General features: G+C 46.0%; 1 protein-coding gene across 1 annotated transcript; it reads right to left on the reverse strand.

Moving 5' to 3' along the window:
• Positions 1-440: 440 nt before the first annotated feature.
• On the reverse strand, positions 441-21,358 carry ccnd2a (cyclin D2, a). The gene is made up of 5 exons (XM_040024967.1): positions 20,090-21,358; positions 18,545-18,760; positions 16,033-16,192; positions 9,047-9,195; positions 441-4,248 (listed from the first exon to the last, which is right to left on the reverse strand). The coding sequence occupies exons 1-5, from the start codon at positions 20,282-20,284 to the stop codon at positions 4,075-4,077; spliced, it is 894 nt and encodes a 297-aa protein (XP_039880901.1). The 5' UTR covers positions 20,285-21,358; the 3' UTR covers positions 441-4,074.
• Positions 21,359-23,996: the final 2,638 nt, after the last annotated feature.

The raw sequence follows: 23,996 nt of genomic DNA on the forward strand, positions 1-23,996 counted from the left end.
GCTGGTACTGGTTCCAAGGCCCCGCCTCTGCCATCTCTCCCTGAAGGGACACTGCATCCAAGTTCAAGCATCCATGAGATGCACGACACCTCACATTTTGCAGCTCTACAGGATTCAGACGCTCCACTGCGGAGACACCGTACACGGTACTGCATCCAACACATCAGCTGTGGTTCTTTTAATCTGCAGCAGATCCAAAGGAGGAGTAGGACCAGAACCCGTTTTGGTTTTGTGACTATGCATGCATGACTGGATCAACAGGTTCATACACATTTGCAGAAACTGCTTGAAATTCTGGTGGGATGAGTGCATATTGTCCCACGTTCATCATCATCATCATCACCGATGCAGTTAAAGTCGCTGCTGACTTACACACAGACAAACTAATGTCCTGATCAGGAGACAGACACACAGCTGAAAAGGAACACAGGCCTGGGAAATAGTGAGCTGATGTGGTGTCACACCCTTTAAAGCAGACGTTTATTGAACAGAGGTTGTGCAACAGACATTTGAGGTACATGATATGAGTTATAGAGGAGGGGGAGCGGGCGATTTGAAGGGAAATCTGCACCATTGAAACTTCCAGAAAATGTATGACTGGATGCCACAGGTCAGCTCGAGCCATTATTCTGCGGGAGTTCCAGTGGTGCACACACAATATCTTTAGACCAAAACACACGTTTCTCACATACAGAATCGATATTTAATGACATTCATAGTGATTGTGGTTATATAAAGCAAGAACTGTACTTTGGCCATCATAGGAATGCTGTTTTTGCCCCTCGCTTGCACACAGTCAGATGTAGCACCAACACGGACAGTAGTGAACATGCTCGAACTATCTGCGGTACAAAATCCTCAAAGAAGCTGTTGCAACGTCACGGCGCTCCCCCTCCAAAAGAGTCCAAGTGGAAGCCTTGCATATTTCCGGTTTCCCCATCTCACCGAGCGAGTCGTTTTCCAACTAAAACAGCAACAGAACACGTCGTTCTTTTCTTTCCCCTCCGTTTCAGGCTCCCTAACTGCAGAGGTATAGCTGATGAATTTTGCGTTTTTTTTCAATCCAGTAATCTTGAGGTATCGGAAATACCACTGATGGGCAGAATGTGACTGAAGAAGGAGAGCAAAAATAGATAAAGGGGAAAACGAGACATGCTATCTAAGCAAACGGTCAAACTGTACAATGAACATTTCCAGTCGAATACTCGTTTCATGTTCTTCTATCACCATCTACTTCGGTTTCTGAATGTATCTCTTAAGCAGTAAAATAATTATATTATAATACAAATGTTTATAAAATAGCAGCACACTCAAGTGACACATCACAACTAAGTAATGTTATTTTTTTGTATAAATGAAACAAATTCATAGCTTTTAGCAGCGCAAAAAATACAATAAAATATTGACACTTTTTTTTTTTTTGTCGTTGTCGATGTCTTCAGTCCTCCTCTGTCCTCTCTTCACTTTGGAATACAGTATCTCTAAGTCTTAGAAAAACCCTTTGTGGGTCTGGTCGCCCCGTAAAATATTATCAAACACAAATTGACAAAGGTGGTCTCAAAATAGAACATATGCAACAACATATTGCAGGAAGAATCACAAGTTTGGGAGAGAGCTTACGTCAGGAAAACAGGCAAAATAAAGGGGTCATACCAAATATTCAGATGGGGGACGATTTGGCAAACAGGTCATGAAATCGCTCAGTTTTACTGAAAATCATCCGATCCCCACATTCACACTCAGCAAAGTTACACATGGTCATGGAAAAACAATAAAAAGAAGTCAAAGACACCTTGCTGTGACAAAGCCACGTGACCACACAAAACAAAATCAGCCGTCTCGCTTTGTTCTGCTGTCTGCCTGGCAGATGAATCCCCTTGCTAATGATTCGAAGCAGCAAAGCTCACCGGGGAAATGTGTTCACTGACAGACAACTGGCCTGGACGGGCGCTACGAAAGCCAGCACCATAAACAGAAACAAACATAAAGGAAAGAAAACAACAACAAAACAACAACTGACCAACCACTGCGACACAAATTCTTTTTTAAACAAAGGCGTTGCTTTATCTTAACATTGCAAACCTCATGGCCCTTTAAAGAACATGTGCAAACCTGGATGTTAAGACCACCCTTGCTGGTAGCGCCCTGCCTCCCTGGCTGTGATGCAGATAAATAGAAAGAAAAATTCAAGTAAAAACAAAATCATTTCTTGACATTGTAAAAGAAAATCGACTCGACCCCACAGATCAGAAAGCTGTGTGAATTCATGCTCTTATTTGTTCAGGATCAACTTGCAATTTGCTTGACTGGGAATGTTGTTTCTTTGTTTCTTTGTTTGGAATGTGCTTATACGGAAAGTCGCGGGAAGCCTTTTTTCAATTTGACTCCTCCTTTAAAGGCAAATGACTGACGTTGGGAAACCAGCCCTTCAAAGTAAACCAAAGAAAAGGCTAATGAGGGAAAAAATGAAACATCTGTTCACCTCCAATCACCGTCCATTTCAATTTAATCATCTCCTGGGGAGCATGTTTGCAAAGTGCTTTGCCATTAAAATCATACAGGGGTGTTGAAAACAACCCTATGCGGTACTCCAGATGAGCTTCGACAGTTATTGTCATCCTCTACCCCCCCCCCCCCCCCAACCCCCCCGCCCCAAAAGATTCCCAACGCGTGACCTGGCAGCGTACGGTCTTACTTCCTCGTGTCATTTCCACGTAAACGGAAAACCAGGAACATCTTTGTGTGTCGTTGTAGGCATCCGTTACTGACGCAGCCACAGATACCAATTTTATTGTTCGTCATCTTCCAGCCACTGGCTGTACAAAGCCCACGTCTCCCACACAGCAGCAAACTTCTGCACCACTAAAAACTAAAACCGTCTCTGTCCCGCCACCCGGTGCTGTGCCTCTCCCCTCAGCCTGCGCTCGTCTCGCTCTGCGCTCACCGACACAGAAGAACGAAACTTTCCTCAAGACTCTCCTGCTCGCACATGTGCCACGCATGCTGTGCACGTTCCATCCAGACACAAGAAACGCCTCATCGCAAAGAGCGACGAACGTGCGATATTTCGTTATCGGAGCGGCAGTAATAAACAAACGCCTCGCATAACCTCCGAGAAAGATAACGGCCTCTGTCGTCTCACTCGTGGTCCACGCACACAGGTTTATTGTTGGAGAACAACGAACCACGACACACTGTTAATGCACGACGGCAGCGACGTAGCGTAGATGCCCAGTTCTACGGATGGAGAAAGTATATGTAGCCTCGGCTCGCTCCGCTGTCTTTAAATACACAACTGTAAGCCTGCGACTTTATTCAAGTGCCTTTCGCTGTAGAATCACTGTTAACATAGACACGCACACACTCAGACACGCACACACAAAAACACGCTTGCATCCACAAACTGACACGCACAAGCAGCCAGACAAAAGGAGCTTATTGATCTCTACTATTCATTTCAAAATACGTCCAATGATAATAATAATAATAATAACAATTACTAATACTACTGATAATTATCATCATCCCGGGTCTTCCCTGATAATGCGATCCACCCACTTTCGGCAAATAGTCTCACGGCTTCCTCAGTCGCACACTCAGCACACAACAGTCGAGGAGCTCGTTCAGCGGCCACAAACGTAACGGTGACAGTACTCGTAACGCAGCGATAGAGAAGCCCCAGTGTGATCCCGCAATTTCCAAATAGTTTCCGTCTCAGCCTCATTATCAATCTATAGTTAGAATATAACTTAAAAGATCATACTATACAATCAGGCAGAATGCAAATATGATTGGCTTCCCTTCTGGATATCCAAGGCATCACAGAGCTTCATCTCGGATCAAATTTGATGCATTTATGCTATAACGTCATCGAAAATCTATTCTGCGAGCAGGTGTTTTCGACTTGTAGAACAGAAAATCTACACACAAAAAAAAACTAGCAAGCATTGCTGTCTTTTGTTTTTAACATTTTTACATTTTGTTCTTTTTTTCTGCTTTTAAGAAAATTGAGTTTTTTTTGTTGGTTTCTATTTTTGTTTTTGTAAATCCTGTGCAATGACGCCCTCTGGTGGTTCACAAGTTGACATCGCGGACGTCTGTCGGGGTGGAGGACTGATCCAGCTCGTCCAGGCCTTTCCCACTCGGGCCTCTCTGAGTTTGCTGCTGTTGCTGTTGCTGCTGCCGTCCTTCGCGTAGGCTGCTCACCAACACGCGCTCGATTTGCTCCTGGCACTCTTTTAGAACATCCTGCAATGCAAAAGACAATCGAGAGGTTACATCAATCTTTTTAAATCTGCAGTCAAGGTACGATCGGGCACATTCAAAGCGAGACTTTATCATGAAACTAAAGAGCAAACCAATTCTGCTACTTACAGTTTAAACTTAGAAGTTAAACCTTTAAATTTTATATCAAGCACGTAACACAAATGTTATGCCCTAGAATATCAATCTGCTGTTCAGAAAGTGCTTCGGCCACGATGACGGCGTCTCGCTGTGATTTTAAATGACAGCTGACTTTCGAGTTGCTGCTTCCAAAAAACAACAGACATGGGCCAGACCCAAGCATTACATCAGCCCACCGGGGTTGTGCAGCGAATACCATCACTATCGTCCTCGTGTAGCCTACGCACATGCACCGGCATGCACACACACACTCGCATGCATACCTCTGCCCTCCCCCATCCAGCCACCCACCACCTCTGCTGTTCCCCAAAACACACAAAACCCAAACAGGAGTCGTCTTGACGACGGCGGCTGAAAACACAGGTAGTATTAAAGCTATGTTAATTACATCCACCTCCTGTGGGAACACAAAGGTGGTGCTTTTTTAACGAGAGCCAGTCTGTGCGCCCGCCTGCCTGCAGGGGATCCATCTGAGACCCAGCCGCATCGACTTACACCATCAAAGGCCACCAAGGAAAACTGAGAATCCACCTGGGAGACAAACTCCTCAACAGCACCAAGGCCTCTAATCCTTCCCCGGGAGAGGGTTGAGAGAGGGGACAGTGCAGCGCAGTAAGACGGGGGTAGGAAGGGGGGGTTGGTGTAAAAGAGTGCTGAATGGGCTGTTAGCGTCAGAGAAAGGTCAAACTGTTTTAAGGAGGGTCATTAAATACCTAAAGGACCTCAAAGGATCTTTAGTCCCAGGAGCTCAAACTAATTATCAGATTTAAAATGATGACATATGAAATCAAAAAAATCTGTGTTGCTGCAAAACAACAACAGTGATATCATGTAGCATAAGGTGCAGGTGACCAACCATTAAGCAGTAGTACTTTGCAGAGCTGATTGACTGAGAAACCTTTGGCCTGAGAACAAAATGCTGTCCCTAACAGAGAGCTAACACTGCTCTCTGGTGGTAAAACACTTCAAAAACAGCTGAAGCCGTGCTGCTTCCTTTTAGCACGCACATGCATGCATGACCTGCGCCTTATAGCACGAGACATCAGTGGGAATCATGACTGAAAAGATGGGTGAAAGTGTACCGCTTGTGGAGCGCTGAGACATTCTTTAGAAATTTACAGCTAATTTAAACCTGATGGCCTCAGTCCAGCCCGTTACAGCCTCTGGTGCAGCGGAGCCTCGATGAAATAGGAACCGGGCCCTCACTCACGCCAGAGTTGCTCTCAGGGAGCTGTGGCTAAAGGTCACAATGTCAAAGGTCAAACAGCACGACACATAACAGAAGGAAGAGGATTTATATACTATGTGAAAGAAGAAGCCATTACAAGGCCACTACCAAAATACTAAGTGAGGGCTCCCCTGACGTCTTAATTCTAACAGTTTTTGACTGATCTGGGCTGCACGCCTCTGGGCAAACACTTTCCTCAGCATTGGCTTTGACATGGAGGAAACCCCACCAGAGTCTGTCCCTTAATCTTCTCCAGAGGGTGGCCACTAATGTGGGGGTGTGTTCATGCACACATGCAAAGTCTTCCCACCAACATGTGCCTCATTGGTCATAAAATCTCAAATCCTGTGAGAAAATGGACTCAAACGCCGAACATGTAAAGGAACTGCTTGTGTCCTACCGCAAGAATGCACGCCTTCATTTCTTAAAAGACATTCTCCCCCCCGTCTGCGCTGCTCTTTAGAGCGGCGGTTCGGATCCCTCGCCAAGCCCCGTGGGCTTTGAGAACCTTTAATGACTTCAGTGTGCGACTACTGGAAACACCGATGCTGTTTCCACAGAAGCTGTAGGTACTCGGACAATGAAGGGGCCAACAGCGCTGAATAAATTCACCACGGGACGCAGCGTTGCACTTAAGCATCTTGCTTTGCAGCCTCAAACCGGAAAACACATGACCACCTCTGATCCTTTCTTGTAGTCATAGTCCTCCCTCTGCCCACCCCAAACATGCATCATACTGCAACAGCCTGTCAGTCTGACAAATCGTGGCATGCACTGTATCCCTGGGCGGCCTTTGTGACACTGGCAGCGGGAGGAAGTCGTGCAGACAGACAAAACCAAAAGGAAGAAATGTGTGAAGCGTGGAATGTGTTTTAACTGCTGACTGTACCACACAAGACAGTGTTGGCTACTCTGGGAGGATTTGGTGGTCAGACAGCTGAAACACACACACAGGCAGGGACGCACTACGAATCTCAGGGAATCTGAAAACAAAATATCCCGGGGCTGACGCTGGAAATAAGAAGTCACCACATGACTTGAATTTCCACGAGTTACAATAGAAATGTGACCTTTCCCTTTCTTTAGCCCGCATGCCTGAAACACCACAAGTGATGCCACAGGCTGTGCTAATAGATATAATCCATCGTAATAAAAGCATCTTTTATTACAAGCATTTTGTCCCCAGGAAATAACTGTGATTAAAAAAAGAGGAAGAAAAACAAAGGGAGCAATGGGAAAATGTGTTTCCGGTGTCTTAGCATGTGACCCCGGCTGAAAAAGATGAATGAGAGACTGAGAGAAAACAAATCTGGGAAGCGGTGCTCTTAAACCCTCTCCCGCCGCCGTTTCCTGTTTTAATCAATCAAGAGTAAACCGAACTCTTACATTTCTGCTCATCTCACACACAAACACACACACAGCCCCGTCTGCTCGCCCCACAAGGCCACACCAGGTGTTTGCGAGGCAACACGCATTCCTGCAATGGCCCAAAGATGGTGACTTGGCCCTATCGCATTTCCACTGGAAAACCGCAGCTTCTGGATACCGCACATGCCAGCGGGGTGCCAGGGGGTGGCGTCGGCCACGGCGCTGTTGGCAGCAGCAGCTGCAGCGGTTGGCGAAACTCGGCCTTCACATTTCGCCTGGCTCTTTGGCCGAGCGGCTACGAGTCGCTGCTCGCCGAGCCGCTGTGCCGCCGAGCCGCTGTGCCGCCGGCCAAAATCACACGGGGTATGTTACGCGTACTCTTTTAGACTCGTACCACCTCGCTGGTGTCTGAAGTCTAAATGAAGGTAGGGTCGCTGCTAAAATGACACAGCATTTCCTCTTTCACCAAAGCCTGCACGCTGAGACTGACAAAGGGCGTAAATAGGACTGACGCCACTTATTAATACTGACAGGTAATTCTGGGCAGTGAGATTTTTTGCTGGTGTTGCACACGGTGCACGAGCCTGATGCGAGGATCTCAGGAAAATCTTTTAATACCCTAAGCTTTGCTTGGCAGTTCATACTAAAGCCCTATATGTTGAATTAGGACGGGCGCCTTGTGCTTTTTCTCCCGTGTTTACCGCGAGCCGTGGCTTGTCTGAATCCAGGAATGTAAGGAGCTGATCGCTGAGACACAGCGCCACTTAATTCCCCGGAGTCTAAGACCTAGCAGCCTAAAACACACCGAGGCCCTGTGCTGCTGAGGCCAACTATTTGTTTTTCCTCAGCTGCTGAGCGAGACTTCACACAGCTCGCACCAGAGGGAGCCATGCTCTCCAGCAGCGCTGCATTATGGACCATAGGAGGAGACAAGAGAGGCCCGATTGTTGCGAGGGAGGCATAACACCCCCTCGGTGTCCTTTTCACACTTCAACAGCTTTCTTCCACCTCCTCCTCCCCCTCTGCCTCCTTTTCAGGCAGAATTTAACATGCCACGGCCGATGCTCGGGATCTGTGTCGTGCCCCCTGTGCACTCTGCACGCAGTTTAGATTAAGTCTGCCATTACCAACCAAAAGACGTTTTCATCACGTTAGGTATTAGCAGCACTCCTGGCAAGGTGGTGGTTGTGGACCTGTGCTCGACAGCTTACCCTCCGGGGACTAAAGAAGAAGAACTTCACAGGTTACGCTTCTGCCCAGCTACTCGTCTTAGCAGCGAACTACAGACAGACAAAATCCTCTCTGGTGTATGATGAAAGCCAGGAATCTCAGAGCTAGCAGGGGCCCTGCCTGTGTTTGGACGTAGCTTATCCTCTGGTGCAACATTCACTGTACCAGGCAGCCGCACAACAGCTTCACCGGCCTTCCTGTCAGTTACAGAGCGATTTAGAGGAGCCTTTACACGAGGCAGCTGCTGGACTGATAGTTTTAAAGACAAGTCATCGAGACAAATATCGATCAGTCTCGTGCTCATTTTTATTAAAATTGGCAGTAAATCTGCCCTAAAATATGCCTGTGTGAAGCCAAAACTCAGTGACATTTCAACTTTTGTCTGTTGCGCACACACAGCCTCAACAAACATGTGGCATTTCTTAACTTGCCATGTGCTTTCCAACAGAGTAGCATGTTTGGTCGGGCAAAAAAACAACCCAGTTACTTGAGAAAAGCAAAACCTGTTTGTTTCAGTGGTAATAAGATAACTTAAATGTGTCACTTCACTAGAAATGTCTACTAAAGACTTCCAAAAGTTAGCTTCCAGTGCAGGAAACAGCTGATTAAGCACTGAATCATAGTTACTGTAACACTTGTACTCTGATAACCAGATAACATGTAACCGATGTCTGCAGAATCACTAATATTTAGTCATACTGATTAAAATATTACTCAGCAACAAATCCCCTACATTCCAGATGTAAGTATTACCTCTTAGCGCTGGAACACGCTGCATATTTAAATCGATCGAGCTACAGTGATAGGTAAACTTACCACTTCTGTGTTTGTAATCTTTGCCAGCAGGTCCGTCAGACTGTCACCCCACTGCGACTGGTCGGCTGAATCGAGCTGCAGGCCGCAGATCGCTGCCCCCACACTTCCTGTAGCGATCATGGATGGAGGGTACATGGCGAATCTGAAATCTGTTAGAGGAATAAAAACGTTTGAGTTAAATGTGAGTTTGTTAGTCTGAAGCACGAGCGTATGAAGTCAGGAAGCACAATCGTTGGTCAGGTGGGTGCATGTATTTACCACTGGTTTCTTTACTGCACGTTTCAGTTCGCAGGGTACAGATACGGTATGATTTAGTAATCTAGCAGTCAGCTAATAAATACTCCTTCTATTGCACCGGCTATGAACGCTGGGCTCGCTAATGACCAGGGGCCTGGATAATGAGGGTTCACTGGGCTTGTAAAGGAGCTGAAAAGCAACCACCCTCACCCCGATGCAGTCCCCCTTTCCCCAGCCCGGCCCCTTTTCTTCCATCTCCTGAGTAAATCGTGTGCTCGCTGAAAAAAGCCCCATAGCGCTTGGAAAAGAAGGAATAAAAGAGGCTCAGTGCCTTTGCCAATGCGCACTGCTGTAGGTCCTTTTTCCACGTGTGGTCACAGGCGTGCGTCTCAAAGACCAATAACCTTGTTAGCTCCCCTCGCTGTCATTCATAATGCAAATGAGACAGCTTGTGAACGGGCCAGAAGCCCGAAAAGGCAACTGGCATACAGTGAGACAGACAGACAGACAGGGAGAGGTTTTCTCTTCATGCACACACACACACACACGCACACACACGCACACACACACACACACACACACACACACTACCTTCTGCATTCTCTCTTTATGTCTTGCTCAACTTCTACCTTTCTTCTTGGGTAACACATGGCCCGCTTGGACGGCCAGTGAATGGCACACATGCCGCCGTCTTTGTTGCTACAACAGGCAGCGGTTTGCATTGGCGGCCCTCCTATCTTTTAGCATATTAATGGAGTGGCGGGCCTATGAGAGGGAAGGCAGAAGAGTGTGACTCCATTGTCCAGAGTCATCACCTCATTTCACCCAAATGAGGGACGCGGCATCCATCCTCTCGCCACCGATTCCAATTCAGCTAGACAGGCTGCACAAAGACCCTGGCTGGACTTGAGGACAGGGGCTTGACAGGGGGGGAGGAAGACGAAGAGGGCAGCGATGGACGGTGCGGTGACGAGGCAAGCGGGAGAAAAGAGGGGAAGGTCGCAGGCGTGGTGGGAGGAGGGGGAGCTAGACGACTCTGCTGCACATCGCTCTCGAGTCTGCGTCCAGACCCTTGTGAAGTTTTGGAAGAAGAAAAGACTTGCCCTCCAGTGACCCTCACCTCCTGCCTCCCATCCAACCCCCCACCCCCAATCCCTCCCTGCAAGTATTTCTCTGTTCCTGGGCCACCTCTGGGTTAGAGGAGTGAGCAATGGGGGCATAGAAACAGCCTGCACATTAACATATTGCTATATTCAATTGCAAAGCAAACCGCGTGCGATGGCTCTGAAGGAGATTTTTCTTCCTTCTTCTTTTTTTTATTTGGAATCAAAGAGGTAGGCCCTTTGATAGCTGCAAAGGCAGCCTCTCACTGCCTTTTTAACATGCACAGCCAGGCGCTTTCTCATCTTGTGGGCTCAGTGTTGACAAATAAATGAACTTATTATACACCCCTGTGTTAGCCGCTGGGCCTCTGCCAAGGGGGCGATTTATTAAAGGCTACCTCGAGCCAAGAGGAAAGAGCGCACAAAGCCCCCCGGCATTACATCACTGCTGTAAGAGCACAACTTTCTATAGAGGGCTGAGACGACAAAGGCATACAAGGATTTACTGTAAGTGTGCAGCGAGCGCAGAGCGACAGGCGAGGCAACAGACACCTCAGCGACACAGGCGAGAAACAATGCGCCGATGCCTGCGTGCTTTCAGATGCAGACACACACTGACCCCCCCACACACACACACGGCACAGATGTTGGTTTGTGGGAGAGCTGAGTGGCAGGCAGTGGGCAGCAAGCTGATTTTTCGCACTCAAGACAAGACAGGTCTGTAGCAGAACAAGGACGTGCGCGTGCAGCCGATGCGGGCTGACACTCGGGCCTGGTGGCTGCTGCATGTGGGGGGAAGAATGGCTGTATTTTAGGAGGCCCTCATTGATATTCATGTTGAGGATAAACAGTGTATGTAGCTGAGTGGGGACGCCTGCGATGGAAAGCTCCCTGTGAGCAGCGGCCGGCTGGCCCGGCCTGCACGCCTCTCAGCCCCTTCAATGGCCCTTTCTCCTCCCTGTGCCCCCTCGTCTCCATTCCTCCCTGTTCCTACCCCATGAAACTTCATCCTCGGGCCACCGGTCGCACATTCTCCTGCCCTACATGGCCCGCTCCATCTGGGTGGCTGCAACGCACACCACGCACATTAAAATTGTAAATTAATTAAAGTTGGAAAGTTGAACAACAGCCAAAGAAAAAGACGGATTTACCCTGACCTCTCTTTCCACAGCGATAAATCAGCTTCTTGTATTCTATACATGTAGCGCTTATTGAACTTGTTTATTAAGGGAGCGCCGTTACGAGGACACGGGGTTCGGTTGACTGATTAAGGTTAAAAGCAAACATCTCTTTAGGACTGGCATGACAGTACGTTTCACCACTAACGCAACACAGACCGTCAGCCAACACGACCTCTGTGGAGAGCTTCTCAGAAGACAATCCACCTACCGCGGCTGGCCGAGGCCCACACGCCGGCTTTTTTCCACAAACGCCAAATTAACAAACAACAACTTGATATTTCTGTCATTTCCATTGCTTCCTGTCTGGCTGTCACTCTGGAAACAAACGAACAAACCCAAACCTGTGAGAGTTGCACGCTCTTGCTCAGAATTTTGTGTTAATTGTAAGCTGCCCTTTTAGCCTCTCGCTATCACATCCTGTGTCACAGCTGCAGTCTTGAGTAACATCAGTGTACAGATTTGGAGAGCGATTTTTCTCCCGAACACGGTTACAGTTTGGATTAAATCGACTAAGCTTCATTCAAAAATCTCAGGCTATGACATCGTGTGGACTATTGTAATTCAGTGTCTGTACCCAATATACTGTCATGCTGCTCCATCGTTACCTCAGCAATCACCACGAATTCCCTGCTCATTGTTAAAGAACGAATAAACAATCTGTAAACACGATCTCGGCTGTGCCTGACAGACAAACCGAGGCACAGCCGGTACCATGCACCGCTCTCCTCTCACAGAAGCATCGCGTCGGCGCCGACAGGCCACAAAGTGACGCTCAGCCACAGGTCAGACGTTTAGCTGACCTCAGTGGCCGCTCACATCAGCTGATACCCTTCTATGCATCTACTCGGCAACTGTCATAATATGACACGCCATTTAAGTTGCATTAGCGTGCCAACAGGTGTAGCACATCTGCAAGCTGCTTTGTAACCCACCCCCTTTGCCTGCTGTGTCTTCATCAGTCTCATCTGAATAGCAAAAACAATCTTCCGTTTAGTGTATCGCTCCTGCAGCAACCTCAAAGTGCTGTCGCAGTAGTTTTGATTAGATGCAACAGTTATATTTCCCTGTTCACGTCCTGCTTTTGAAATAAAGAACTAAATCCCAATGACAGCATTTGAAGGCCGTATCAAGTAGCCTTTAAAGAGGAAGACAAAAATTAGGGACGGTGTGCTGAGAAAAATGTTGAGTCAAGCGATCTGGAACCAAAGCATTTACTTTAGTACAAATATTAGTCTTTGTGGTTAACATGACGTCCGAGAAAAACACGGAAGATTTTGATTTCTAAACCTTTTTGCTGGGATAATTGTAGCAGCCGAAGCAAAATGTCTGCGATCTCCGGCGTGACTCAACCAGCCGCAGGATTTATACTGTGGTGCTGATTAAACAGCGAGGTGAAGAGGAGAACTCAGGACGTGCCACTCGATGATTCACCCTGTGTGTCACGTTACTGGGCACATACTGTCAGGAAGCCTTTTCCTGCTTCATCTGTTGACAATGCAGGCGGACCGGACATGATTCCTCACATCAGCGGAGCGTGCAGGGAAAGGATAATTCGCTGGAGAAGGTGGCTAATTTGTTCGGGTTCTGACTCATCAAACACGGAGGGGATTTTATGTAAACAAACACCAGCAAAGCTCTTTTCATTGAACACATCTGAGATGAATCATCCATCTTTACAATGCTGAGCCCAGGCTGGAGGGGATTCTCCGTGCCACGGCCGCTTGGAGTCGAAGCTACAAGGAGCATTCCTGCCTCTGGACTAGAGAGACTTAACAGGCGAAACAAAAGAAAGAGGGCTTGTGAATCAAGCTGCGACATTTGAGCTGTCGCCGATTTAAAGACGCAGCTCGTAGAACCCAGAAAAGGCCAAAGAGGCCGAAAGCTGCCGGTTTCCAAAAAGCTAAATTGAAACATTCCCAACATGCAGGTTGGGAATAAAATAAACGGAATAATACCAAAGTTACACTGCAGTTGAAAGTAAGCACGGCTCCAGTTCCCTCGTGTTTGTCAGCTAGTGAATCATTAGTTGTCCCGATAAACTAACCAGTTAATCATCAAGTCCCTTCATACGTAGTTGAAAGACACTTCCACATACCAGCAATAAGTGATCAAATACTATTCGGAGACAAAAGAACGAGCGCTCATTACTTAGATCCCAACTTGTAGCGAAATCTGCATTGTGTCGAGTCTCTCTTGGACAGCGCTGCTGGCCCGGATCCAGAGATTTCTTTTGATCAGCTTCTGTGACCATTGTCACCATTCCATGCATACCATTACAGAAAAAATGCACCCTGCCAATATGGCAAGAAGATGGGGCTCAATGACCGCAGCAGACAGGTTGGGCTGCATCTGTCTGCCCCACGCACCCCGTCCATTCTCCCACTTTAACTCGATTGAATAAGAATAGAAGAGGAAGCTCAGAGTGCTCGGTGTCTGTGTCTAGGAACGGAGGTTCATAATCTCCCTTAATGAGCTTGTTTCTGGGCTATTATCCGGCAGCCTGCCTGAGGGAAACGCTGGCGTTTCCTATCAAGTGGCCCTGCAGCGCTGACCCTCACACGGCTCTGCATATGAAATGTAAGGGCCAAGCCTTTTGTCTCCTTTCTCCCAGTCTCTAGCTGAGCCCCTGAGCCATTTGCATAGTCCTGAATGGACCAGCCAATGTTATTAATTAATACAGAGCCAGCCTGCGCCACCTGACAAAATCCCACCGAGTGGCCCGAACGGAACTGTTTCATCAAAAGAGAGGAGCCATTAGGAACCAGAGGCCTTATTCTCCTCTCGAGAACAGAGCCGTGGTTTTACGCGTGGTTTCTTTTCCCGTAAAGGGACAGCGGCGGTGGGACCGAGGCCACAGGTGACCCCGCTGTCGACCGGCTCGTAAACGTAAATCCTCCCGAGAGAGAAATCCTCCTGCGCCTTTACCTTCTCAACTCTGCTCAGAGGACGTCTTCGAGGAGGATTCTCACCAGATAACCCGAAGATTTACAGCTGGGAATGTTTCACAAACGGGTCTCGTATTCCCAGAGATCCTCCGATGCACCAAACCGTTGACTCACTCGTGCTGTATCTTTCCTCATTTTGCCCTCACTTCGTGCTTGCCTGGATACGGAGCGTGTACACAAATAAACGGCCGACGGCGGTCCAGAGCGATCTCCACAGCGAGGCTCTCCTAGAGTACAGTGTCAGGAGGACGATTCTCGTAAATTTATTTCCACTGCCTCATTGAAGCAATTATGGACAAAGTGCGCGCCGAGTCTTTCGCAACGTTGCTTGGGGAATAGGTCCGATCCCTGACACGCTGTCATTCCAAACATTAATCCTCTGGCAAAAATACGGGGTGAGACAGGAAAAAAGTGAGATATGAGAAAACTGAGGGAACCGGACTGAGGACACAGGGAAAGTATTAAAAAATGAAGCGTCATCTCAGACTCTGCTGTCTGCATTGAATCCATTGCACAATCGGTGCAGGAGATCGCCTCATGCTGCGATTGTCACGTATCTATTCATCTAACTGTGTACACTCCTCCCAATGTTGTCAGCAGAAGGAGGTGTTTCCCATGTGTGTGTGTGTGTGGGGGGGGTTAGTTAGCATTCCTATTTGTGACCTGCAGAGAAAATGAAGCAGCTGCTGGTCGCTGACCAGTTTGTGGGGGGCAAAGAGCATTATTAAGGATGAGTTGTGCGGTTATCCAAAGTAAACGTTCGCACAAAGTCCTCGAGCGTGCCCAGAAGCAGTGGAGGAAGGTGCTCGTGGCCCCGCCTGCTTTGTAGCTCTGATCGTGGTGACCTGAGGGAAATCTGCCCTGTTGCAAACGCTATCATGTCCTCCAGCAGCGGGGCGTGGAGGCGTGTGAAGTTAAGAGAGAGAACGTAGGAAATTTGAAAACATGACATGCCTCAGATTTGGCAGCACAAAAACAATACACTCCTCTGGCTCTGACTCCCCTCACCCCTCTTGCATCTTTCCCACTTTGACCTCACTCTCCCTTCATATCATGTTGAGGCTCTCGTTCCTTCCATCCCTCCCTGCATGTTTGATCTTACGGGAACCATTCAGCTCAAGTGTAAAAAGACAATGGTCTGCCTGCCTCCACCCTTGTCCGTTTGTCTTTTCGACCCCCTCAATCAGGCTTTGAAGCGTTACTTCAGAGGCCGCTGGGAGAAGACAGACGATGGATGTCAGACCTGAGAGGCTGACACTTTTACGACTAATGCTTTTCTTAGGAAGAATATTTTCTCACTGAAGGTAAGGCTAGCTGTGACTGGCCCATAACAGATCTCCAAAGAAGACTTTGACAAGGCAAAGACAACACTACAAAGTATGCTAGCATAAGCCGTTAGCGCTTGGTTTGATTTGGCACAGACGACAGAAAAAAGATCAAGGAAAAGATACGGTCATCTTTGGACTCGTCCAGACTGGCTCAGCGATTCATTGCAGGGAATCGAATCGAACGTTTCCTACCTGTGGCGCAGAGGGCGATGAAGGTCTGGACGTGTTTCCGAATAAGTGCCAGCTTATCCTCGGGCAGCGGCAGCCTTCTCACGATGTGCTCGATGAAATCGTTCGGTGTTACTGCTGCCAGGTTCCACTTCAACTTCCCCAGGACCACCAGTTCCCATTCCTAGAGAGAGCGAGCAGAAAAGGGATGGCGGAAAAACAACTTCAGCTGCAGCTCTGCACTTTTATTGTTTAGCCAGGTGCGCTTGAGCCAAAAGTGTGTTAATGTGACATACACGGCGAGCATCTGGAGGTTAAGTGTTATTGTTATTAGGCCCTGCTCGGCTGGGCCTGGGACAGAGAATCACCAGCAGTGCCACCAACCCAGGTGACCCGGCATCACTGTCTCCCTCCCTGTTGGTGTCTGGCATGTGGGGACTTTCCTAAAGAGGCCCATCAGAGGCTCTGCTGTGTGAGCGCAGAGTGAACACGGATAAGCAGCCTATGTCTGTTGAGCACAGTCAGCATTAAGTATGTCATCTCTTATCTCAATATATCAATCAGAATCCTATTTATACACTGCAGCACTTAGTTACTATATTTTTCCACATGAAGTGTCTTGAGGAAAGACTGAAACTCTGTTTGATTAATCAGCATCTGAGTCTTTCATTTAGATCTCACAGCAGGATGTGCTGACACGTGCTCATCCATCTGCACGTCTGTAACACGGGGTGAGGATACTAGGTGTGGCGTTCTCTTTTCTGAGACTGCATTGTTACTTTCACTTCCTAGAGGAGGAGGTGATTAACGAAAGAGCTGGTGACTAATTTGGGAAAAAATTTCAGCGGTTTGGTTCCGCACTGCAGCCTTGTGACTGGGAGGATGGATGTTCTTCATTTTCCCTTTAAGAAGGAGAGACCACATGGACTCGGTCATGAGACAATTCAATATGGCCGCCCCTACTAGCAGCATGCATTGTCCCAATCAAAGTGACCTTTGTCAGTCATGTCATGCTTTGCTATCTTGCTGATGTTTGAGAGACTGAGAAACAGGACATGTTTTTGATGAAATCTGGAGTTTCATAAAGTGAAAGCCGTCTTCTTCTGGCTACAGCAACGTTTTTGTCCGATCATTAGCAGCCTCCTGCTATTAAAAGGCGTTTTCCATCTATGACAGTACGCAACACCAAAGCCTATAGCAATAGCTGCGACAAACCTTGCAACACATGCTTTATGCTGACAAGGGTGGCAATCTGGTATCACCCACTTCCTTCTGCTTACTGCCTTCCTCTGGTCACACCTTCTTCGTAAAATTGTGGTTCTCTTTACAAGAAGTTCTTACTAAAGATGAGGACAAAAAAACGATCACATGCCCCGAGCAGCTGATCTGTTTCCTGTATCTGCGTGTCAGCCAAAATACTGCCTTATACAGAAACACAGAAAGGAGGCCTCAGCAAACCAGTTCAAGGACTGAGGGCTTCGTCTGCAGTCTGAACATGAAGGTATCAGAGACGGTTTTTTGTCAAGTGCAGCACTGCATGCAAATGATACGAGTTTTCAGCCACAGCAGCGCATTTTGCTTTTCTTTTCAAAATAAGCTGTTTGAAACTGGAACTTTAAAACGCTGGCTCGGAGTCGGAACCTTCATGAAACAAATGAAATTTTCATTCCAGAAAATTATGGGAAAGCAACAAATCAACAGCAGCTCGTCGGGGACTTGAATGTGCTGCTCAGTGGGTAGAGCCGCCAGTCAGGCAGCGAGGCAGGCCTGCAACCATCAGCCCCGTCTGAATCATAATATGTGGCCTCTTTCACAACATGGGTGGGATTGGCTGTTGTTTACTGAGGAATGTTTATGTAGCGCCACAGAGCAGGAGGGAAAATACTTATCTGATGTGAAAGTGACTTAATTAATTGGTTTGCCAGCACAACAGAGCTTATATTCAATAAACAGGACACAGAATGGTGACTTTTTCTGTACCGTGGGTTTCATGTGCAGTTAGAATCAGAAACAGTGACTCGTGACCTCACGTCAGCAATGTGTGCATCCACAGTTATTTTTGGACACCAGCTAAACTGTAAAAGGCAAACTTGAATTTCTCCGTCTCTCCCTCTCTAGCTCACAGGAACAGAGAACTTTGGCTCCAGTTCAATATGACCTCGCTGATCTGTGAAAAATATCTACCAGCAGATGGCGATGGAGACCACCGCACAGGCTGGAAGGTTACTGTAAAGCCTTGAGGGTCTTATACAGTAAGAGAGCCCTTGTAGAACAATCCTGCGCTGAGCTCCTTCCTGCGCCTTTCATGTCTAAAGCCTGGACAACCGATTCAGTGAAATGGGGACAGTGTCGAGTATACGTCACATTTGAAACCTTTAAATAAGGAAATACTCAGAACAACCGGATAAATCCCGGCTTCCAAACGTGCTCTGATGAAGACGAAGTTATGTAATATGTTTAACCAGCTGATGGTGACAATGTGAGTCTGCAGATGTGTTACTGCAAACTGCGTGAAACACGTAGAACTGTCGCTTACCAGCAGCTCTTGTGGTCTGATGGAGTTATCTGTGTAGATGCACAGCTTCTCTGCAGTTAATGGACGAGTCTCTTTCAATTTGGATGCAAGAAACATGCACACTGCTCCCAGCAGCTGCAGGTTACACTTTTTGGTGGGTACCACTGCTAGAAATCTGTCTAAGTAGTTCATGGCCAAGGGAAAAACTTCTTCCTCGCACTTCTGCTCCTCACAAACCTACAAGGAGACAGCACACAAGGCGACAACGTTGACGACACGTGACTTCTTTTTCAGCGCTTGAAACGTATATAAAACTTTTGTGAAATAACGAAACAAAAGAGTGATCACATAAGAGCACATTTAAAATCAATGACACACATAGTTGGGGCTCAGCCAAGAATTTGCGCCCAGCCCAGATCTGTTGCGACATCACAAAATAATTCGAAAGAAATTATTTCACAAAGACTGAAATAACTTTAAGACACATACTCTCAATAGACTCGCATTCCTGCAGTTCATTCACTAAGAAATGAATTCAAGTCACAATCAGCCGAGCCAAAAAAACACCAGGAAAGCGCAGCACACGGAAACACACTTTTTTTAAAACAGTCGTCATATTTTCATAAAATATTTAAAAATAGAAATAAATTATCTGGAGCGACTTTCTTCACACCATAATGTTCAGCAGACTCTTCCACATCATATCCGACAATTCCTATCCGTATCCATGCGCGATAAATATCAAGAAAATGTCAAAATAAGAGGCAAGTCGCAAGCGGCTGGTGTGGCGTGCCTCACCGCCGAGCCGATATAATTATTTCAAAAATTAATTAAAAATCTCCAGTGCGTCAGATTCTGACAATATTTACATGAAAATAAAGAGGAAAGACTCCAGATTGTTTAGAGAAGGCTGTTGACCAGAAATATTTGACGGATCGTCAACAAATGAACAGAAATCTTCGGCAAGTCACTGGAGACCAAAAGAAGCGATAAGGCCCTCGCCCTTCCCGACATTTAAATAGATATCTAAAGCGATCGCAACGCTTTTTGTGATCGAGTGGGTATTTGGTGGACACCTAAGACCCTCTTCTGTCATTACCGACGGTTTTTAAGCGCTGTTACTTTGCTTTTGACACTGTAAATCCTCTTAAAAGCACTCCTATAAAAACCAACATGGCGATACAGCGCAAGTCAGCATTGAATTGGGGGAGTGCATACGTGTGCATGAAAATATTCAGCCTATCTAAAATAATAACATCAAATAATCAACGGGCAACATGTGCAGACACCATGTGAGGCAGATAAAGGAAATCCTCCGGTGCCACAGATGGCACAGCTGCCACTTTCGTAAACGCAGCGATCGGACTTTAAAAATGGAAAGAAATTGCGTTAAACGGCACCGACGAATAATATAAGGAAATAGCAGTCGGAAATATGAGTCGTATGTCATATGTGCTCCTCGGAATATTTCAACCATTGCTCGATAAAGAAATGAAACAAATCGAGAGGCTTTAAAGTCGAGCACGGAAATAATATGTCTTGTCAGCACTCGGTGTTTCGCTATACCTCCAACATCCAAGTGGCCACCATTCTCCTCATGAACGGCTGAATATCTTTCTGGACGCCTTTGAAATAAGAATATTGGGGTAAAAACCTCTCCTCTATAGTCAACAAGCGCTGCAGGACTCTGTCATCGCACAGCAGATTCGGATCGGGACGAGCTCGTATGATGGTGTCCATTTCGAGGCAGAGCAGCTCCATGGTGCTGGTGTTTTCACTGAAGTTAAAAAGTAGGATTTCGCTTTCGGAGACGTCAAAGGCGTGTTGCAGAGCGAAAATGCAAAAAGATGGCAGGAAAAGTCTTTTAGAGGCATAAAAAGCGAGACTGCAGGGGCTCCGTAAGAGTAGTCCTGCCTCTCCTTGTTGAGAACTTTTTCCTCTCTCCCCACAGCTCGCCTCTACTTTCGCTGCCTAAGATCAGGCGCATTTAGCCTGCCCTGCGTCCGCCACTGACGCAACTGCATTACTTCTGTATAGACACAACAAGCTGCATTCCAGTCTCTCTTTCTACTGTCCTGCTGTGAAAGACAACTTTCACCAAACTTGATGCATTTTAGATGCAGATGCACAGCAGTGTAGGGGCAAGCACAGAATAACACCATCCAACTATGGCCACGTTATTTTACTAACTGGGGTTCAAATAAGGCAATTAGAGTTATTCCTGTGGCTGCGTTAAAGCGTTTAGCCTACTGACAGTGCATTCAGGTACAGTCCTTGCGTGCATTTTTATTGGGGGGCTTCTTGTTGATGCTGGTGCCTGATGAACTTATGATGATCGTTACAAAATCAGGATATAGAATTGTTACAATATGTTCATTGTTGCTTTATTATTGCACATATTTTCAGCATCAAAAGGCTCCCAGACGTCAGCTTTAGTTGATGAAGTGCTTCAAGAGCCCTCTTGAAAATAATTTGTATATTAGCTCAGATTAGGGAGCCAATGAGAGAACTAATTTATTGATGTCTGCCACTTTTTTTCATTGCATTGCAATGGACTCAGTGAACCTTGGTGCAGATGTGATGCATGTAGATACTGTAGGCAAGCAGCCATAAATACAAGTTAGCACTTAAAGATGCACGCGCACGCACACGCGCGCGCGTCCGCATAGACGTCAAACCCGCCAGCGCACATAGACGGACACACATCATCTTATACTTTTTTTATAGCCGCCACAAAGCTGCTTGTGGTTTATGAGATAACTTTCTAGGAAATTTCTAGCAGCATTGACTTTTTTTTCTTTTGCATAATCTTCTGTTAAAGATAACACAAAGATGAGACGCGCTGGATTTGCACAACACAAATAATATCAACAGAAAGAAAATCACTATATATATATATTTATACACACACACACACACACACACACACACACACACACACACACACACACACACACATTTATATACTTTTAATTAGACTTCTGTCATCATTTACATGGAAAAACAAGCAGGTGGAAACGAGAATGTAAGTCGTTGAGCAGATAATTAAAAAAATGACTGCCAAATGATTTAGCCTCACATACAGTCACAAAGAGAATCTGCATGGGTAAATATGTTAATCCCCGTCCCATTCTTAGTCAACTTCAAAGACCGAGCCGTGAAAGAAACGAGACATCGGTGCATCAGGGGAAGACTGGGGACTGTAAAGTCCTCAGAGCTTTAGAGCTGTTAATTTCCATCTGAAGCTTGCTGGCTCTATAGCAGTGCTTGTGAGAAAAGTGGTGGAAATGTCTCTTTAAAGTTTTTTTTCCAGTCTAAGTTGCTTCCTCCTCCTATTTGCATAGCCAATAGCTCCTCAGCACTCGAATGAGGCTGTACGATTGTTACTGGGCAGATTTCATTGGCGTCTGCAGTGAAATGTGTTTAGTGCCCCCTAAAAACTGTCACGTTTTTTTAAACAACTGCCTGAAATGAAAGAAGTCAGCGCACAGGGATATCACCACAAATCATTCTCACTTGAGAAAAAAAATCATAAACGCCAAATTTAAAGGCGTTTGATCCTGACTGATAGATATTCTCAATTGAAAAACGCGAATATCTGCACTTTATGATGGGTCACACTTAAAATGGACAGTTTTAAGTTACATCAAGGCAGAAAAACCTTCACAAATATGTTCTTGACTTGATCAAAAAGGATCCTTGTCACAGGATAAGAAGAGACAAAGTTGCATTATTTCTTATCAAACACGCCAGTTTTAAATAAGAACGAGCAACAAGAATATGGCCAAACAGGTACTCCAGTCCTATCAGCTGCGCTCAGCACACCGTGCGCAATTACGCAGTCTGGTTGTTCTTTGTTACAGGTGAGGCATTAATTCAAATCAGCGGTTAGATCTGTTGAATATCACACACCCACACAAACATTCTTCAATCCCTAAAAAACCACTCTCTGAAAAAAGTGGGGGGGAAAAATCCCACCCACACACGAAGGCTGAAAAGAAGTCGATTCAATCGTGTTAAAGTGTTTTCAGATCACACAATAACCAAAAAAGACTCATAATATGACTCAAACATGTTTCTATTTCAGTGGAAAAGCATTTCACACCCTTCACTCCATCATTTACGCGGTTGAAGTACCAACATATTACTCTGTTAACACAACAGATGAGTTTCTATTTTTTTCTATTGCCGAAAAGTGACACCAGCTGCTCCTCTGAGTGAGTTCAGAAGAAGCAGCAAAAGTAGGAGCGTGTTTTTTCTCTCTCCCCGGAAGCATTCAATTATCACACCAGAATAAAACGGGAACCCGCCCTGCAACTTCGAAACGTTAAGGAGTGGCGACAGTAGGCAGGCAAAAGCACCCCGGGAGGGGGGCGATCAATAAGTAGCGACGTTTTAAAAGTTTGTTGAAAATTATGCGCTGCACACTGCAGGAAATATCTGTCGGAGCAAAAATCTTTTGTGCTGCCTCAAACTTTGAAATGTCATGTTTGGCTCAGTTAAGTTAAATAAAACATCCCGAGGATACGAGACAAGTCCGGTGGTTTGCGTTTTATCAACATTATTATTTTCGCGAAGCGAGCGGCGGAGAACTACCCATTTATCTTGTCTATGAAATTTACCGAAATAAAATAACAGAAAACAACAAATTTCCAGGACCCACCGGGTCATTTATCCTTTGTTTTCATAAAAAAAATAAAAATAAAAATCCCCATTTAATTCATCACTAAAAGAAACGTGGTCACTCTTTGTAACGAGGATCGGCCAGTGAGTCATCACCGCGCATTTCACACTTTAAATCACCATCACAACAAGCAGAGAAGAGCAGCCAACAACCGATAATGACAGCGCCCCGAAGTTCCTTTTATCTGCTTCTTTTACCGACATCAAGATGGGAATCTGATGCTCAGAAAAATGTCCCACAAGACAAGAAAAGTGTCGGAGGGGAATTTGACAAGTTCCTACTGAGTTATGAAATGACAGCAGCTGAGATCTGACAGTTTGGGAGTAAAACACAACGAGTGAGAAATTAAACAGCTCTCCCTGTGAGATGAGGCACACTGTGCTTTCTACTAACCTGCCAGTCATCGCAGGTGTTATATTGTGTAAACAGTCTAAAGCAGATATAACAAAACTTTGATATATTTTATTACCAATATTTATTTAGAAATAACAGATATTTATAGGCAACTTTTATTCAAAGAAAATGCTAATATATGTGGTTTAAAACAACAGAAAATACCTTAAACAGCTGTTTAAATTTTTTTTTAATTTATTTGTCCAATTAGACTACATCCCCATGAACCCCAAACTAAAATCACCAAGAAAAAAACAACCTGTGAATCTTTTGCCCAGACAAATGAGCTCTCTGGAGGTGTGTGAGAAGACAAAATAAAATAAAACACCCCAAACACACATGTACATCAACAGGTCAGTAATGGCTACACAGGAGACCTTCTGTAAAAGTCAAATG

Source organism: Simochromis diagramma, unplaced genomic scaffold, assembly GCF_900408965.1.
Source record: "Simochromis diagramma unplaced genomic scaffold, fSimDia1.1 OVJJ01000293.1, whole genome shotgun sequence".
Classification (NCBI taxonomy): domain Eukaryota; kingdom Metazoa; phylum Chordata; class Actinopteri; order Cichliformes; family Cichlidae; genus Simochromis; species Simochromis diagramma.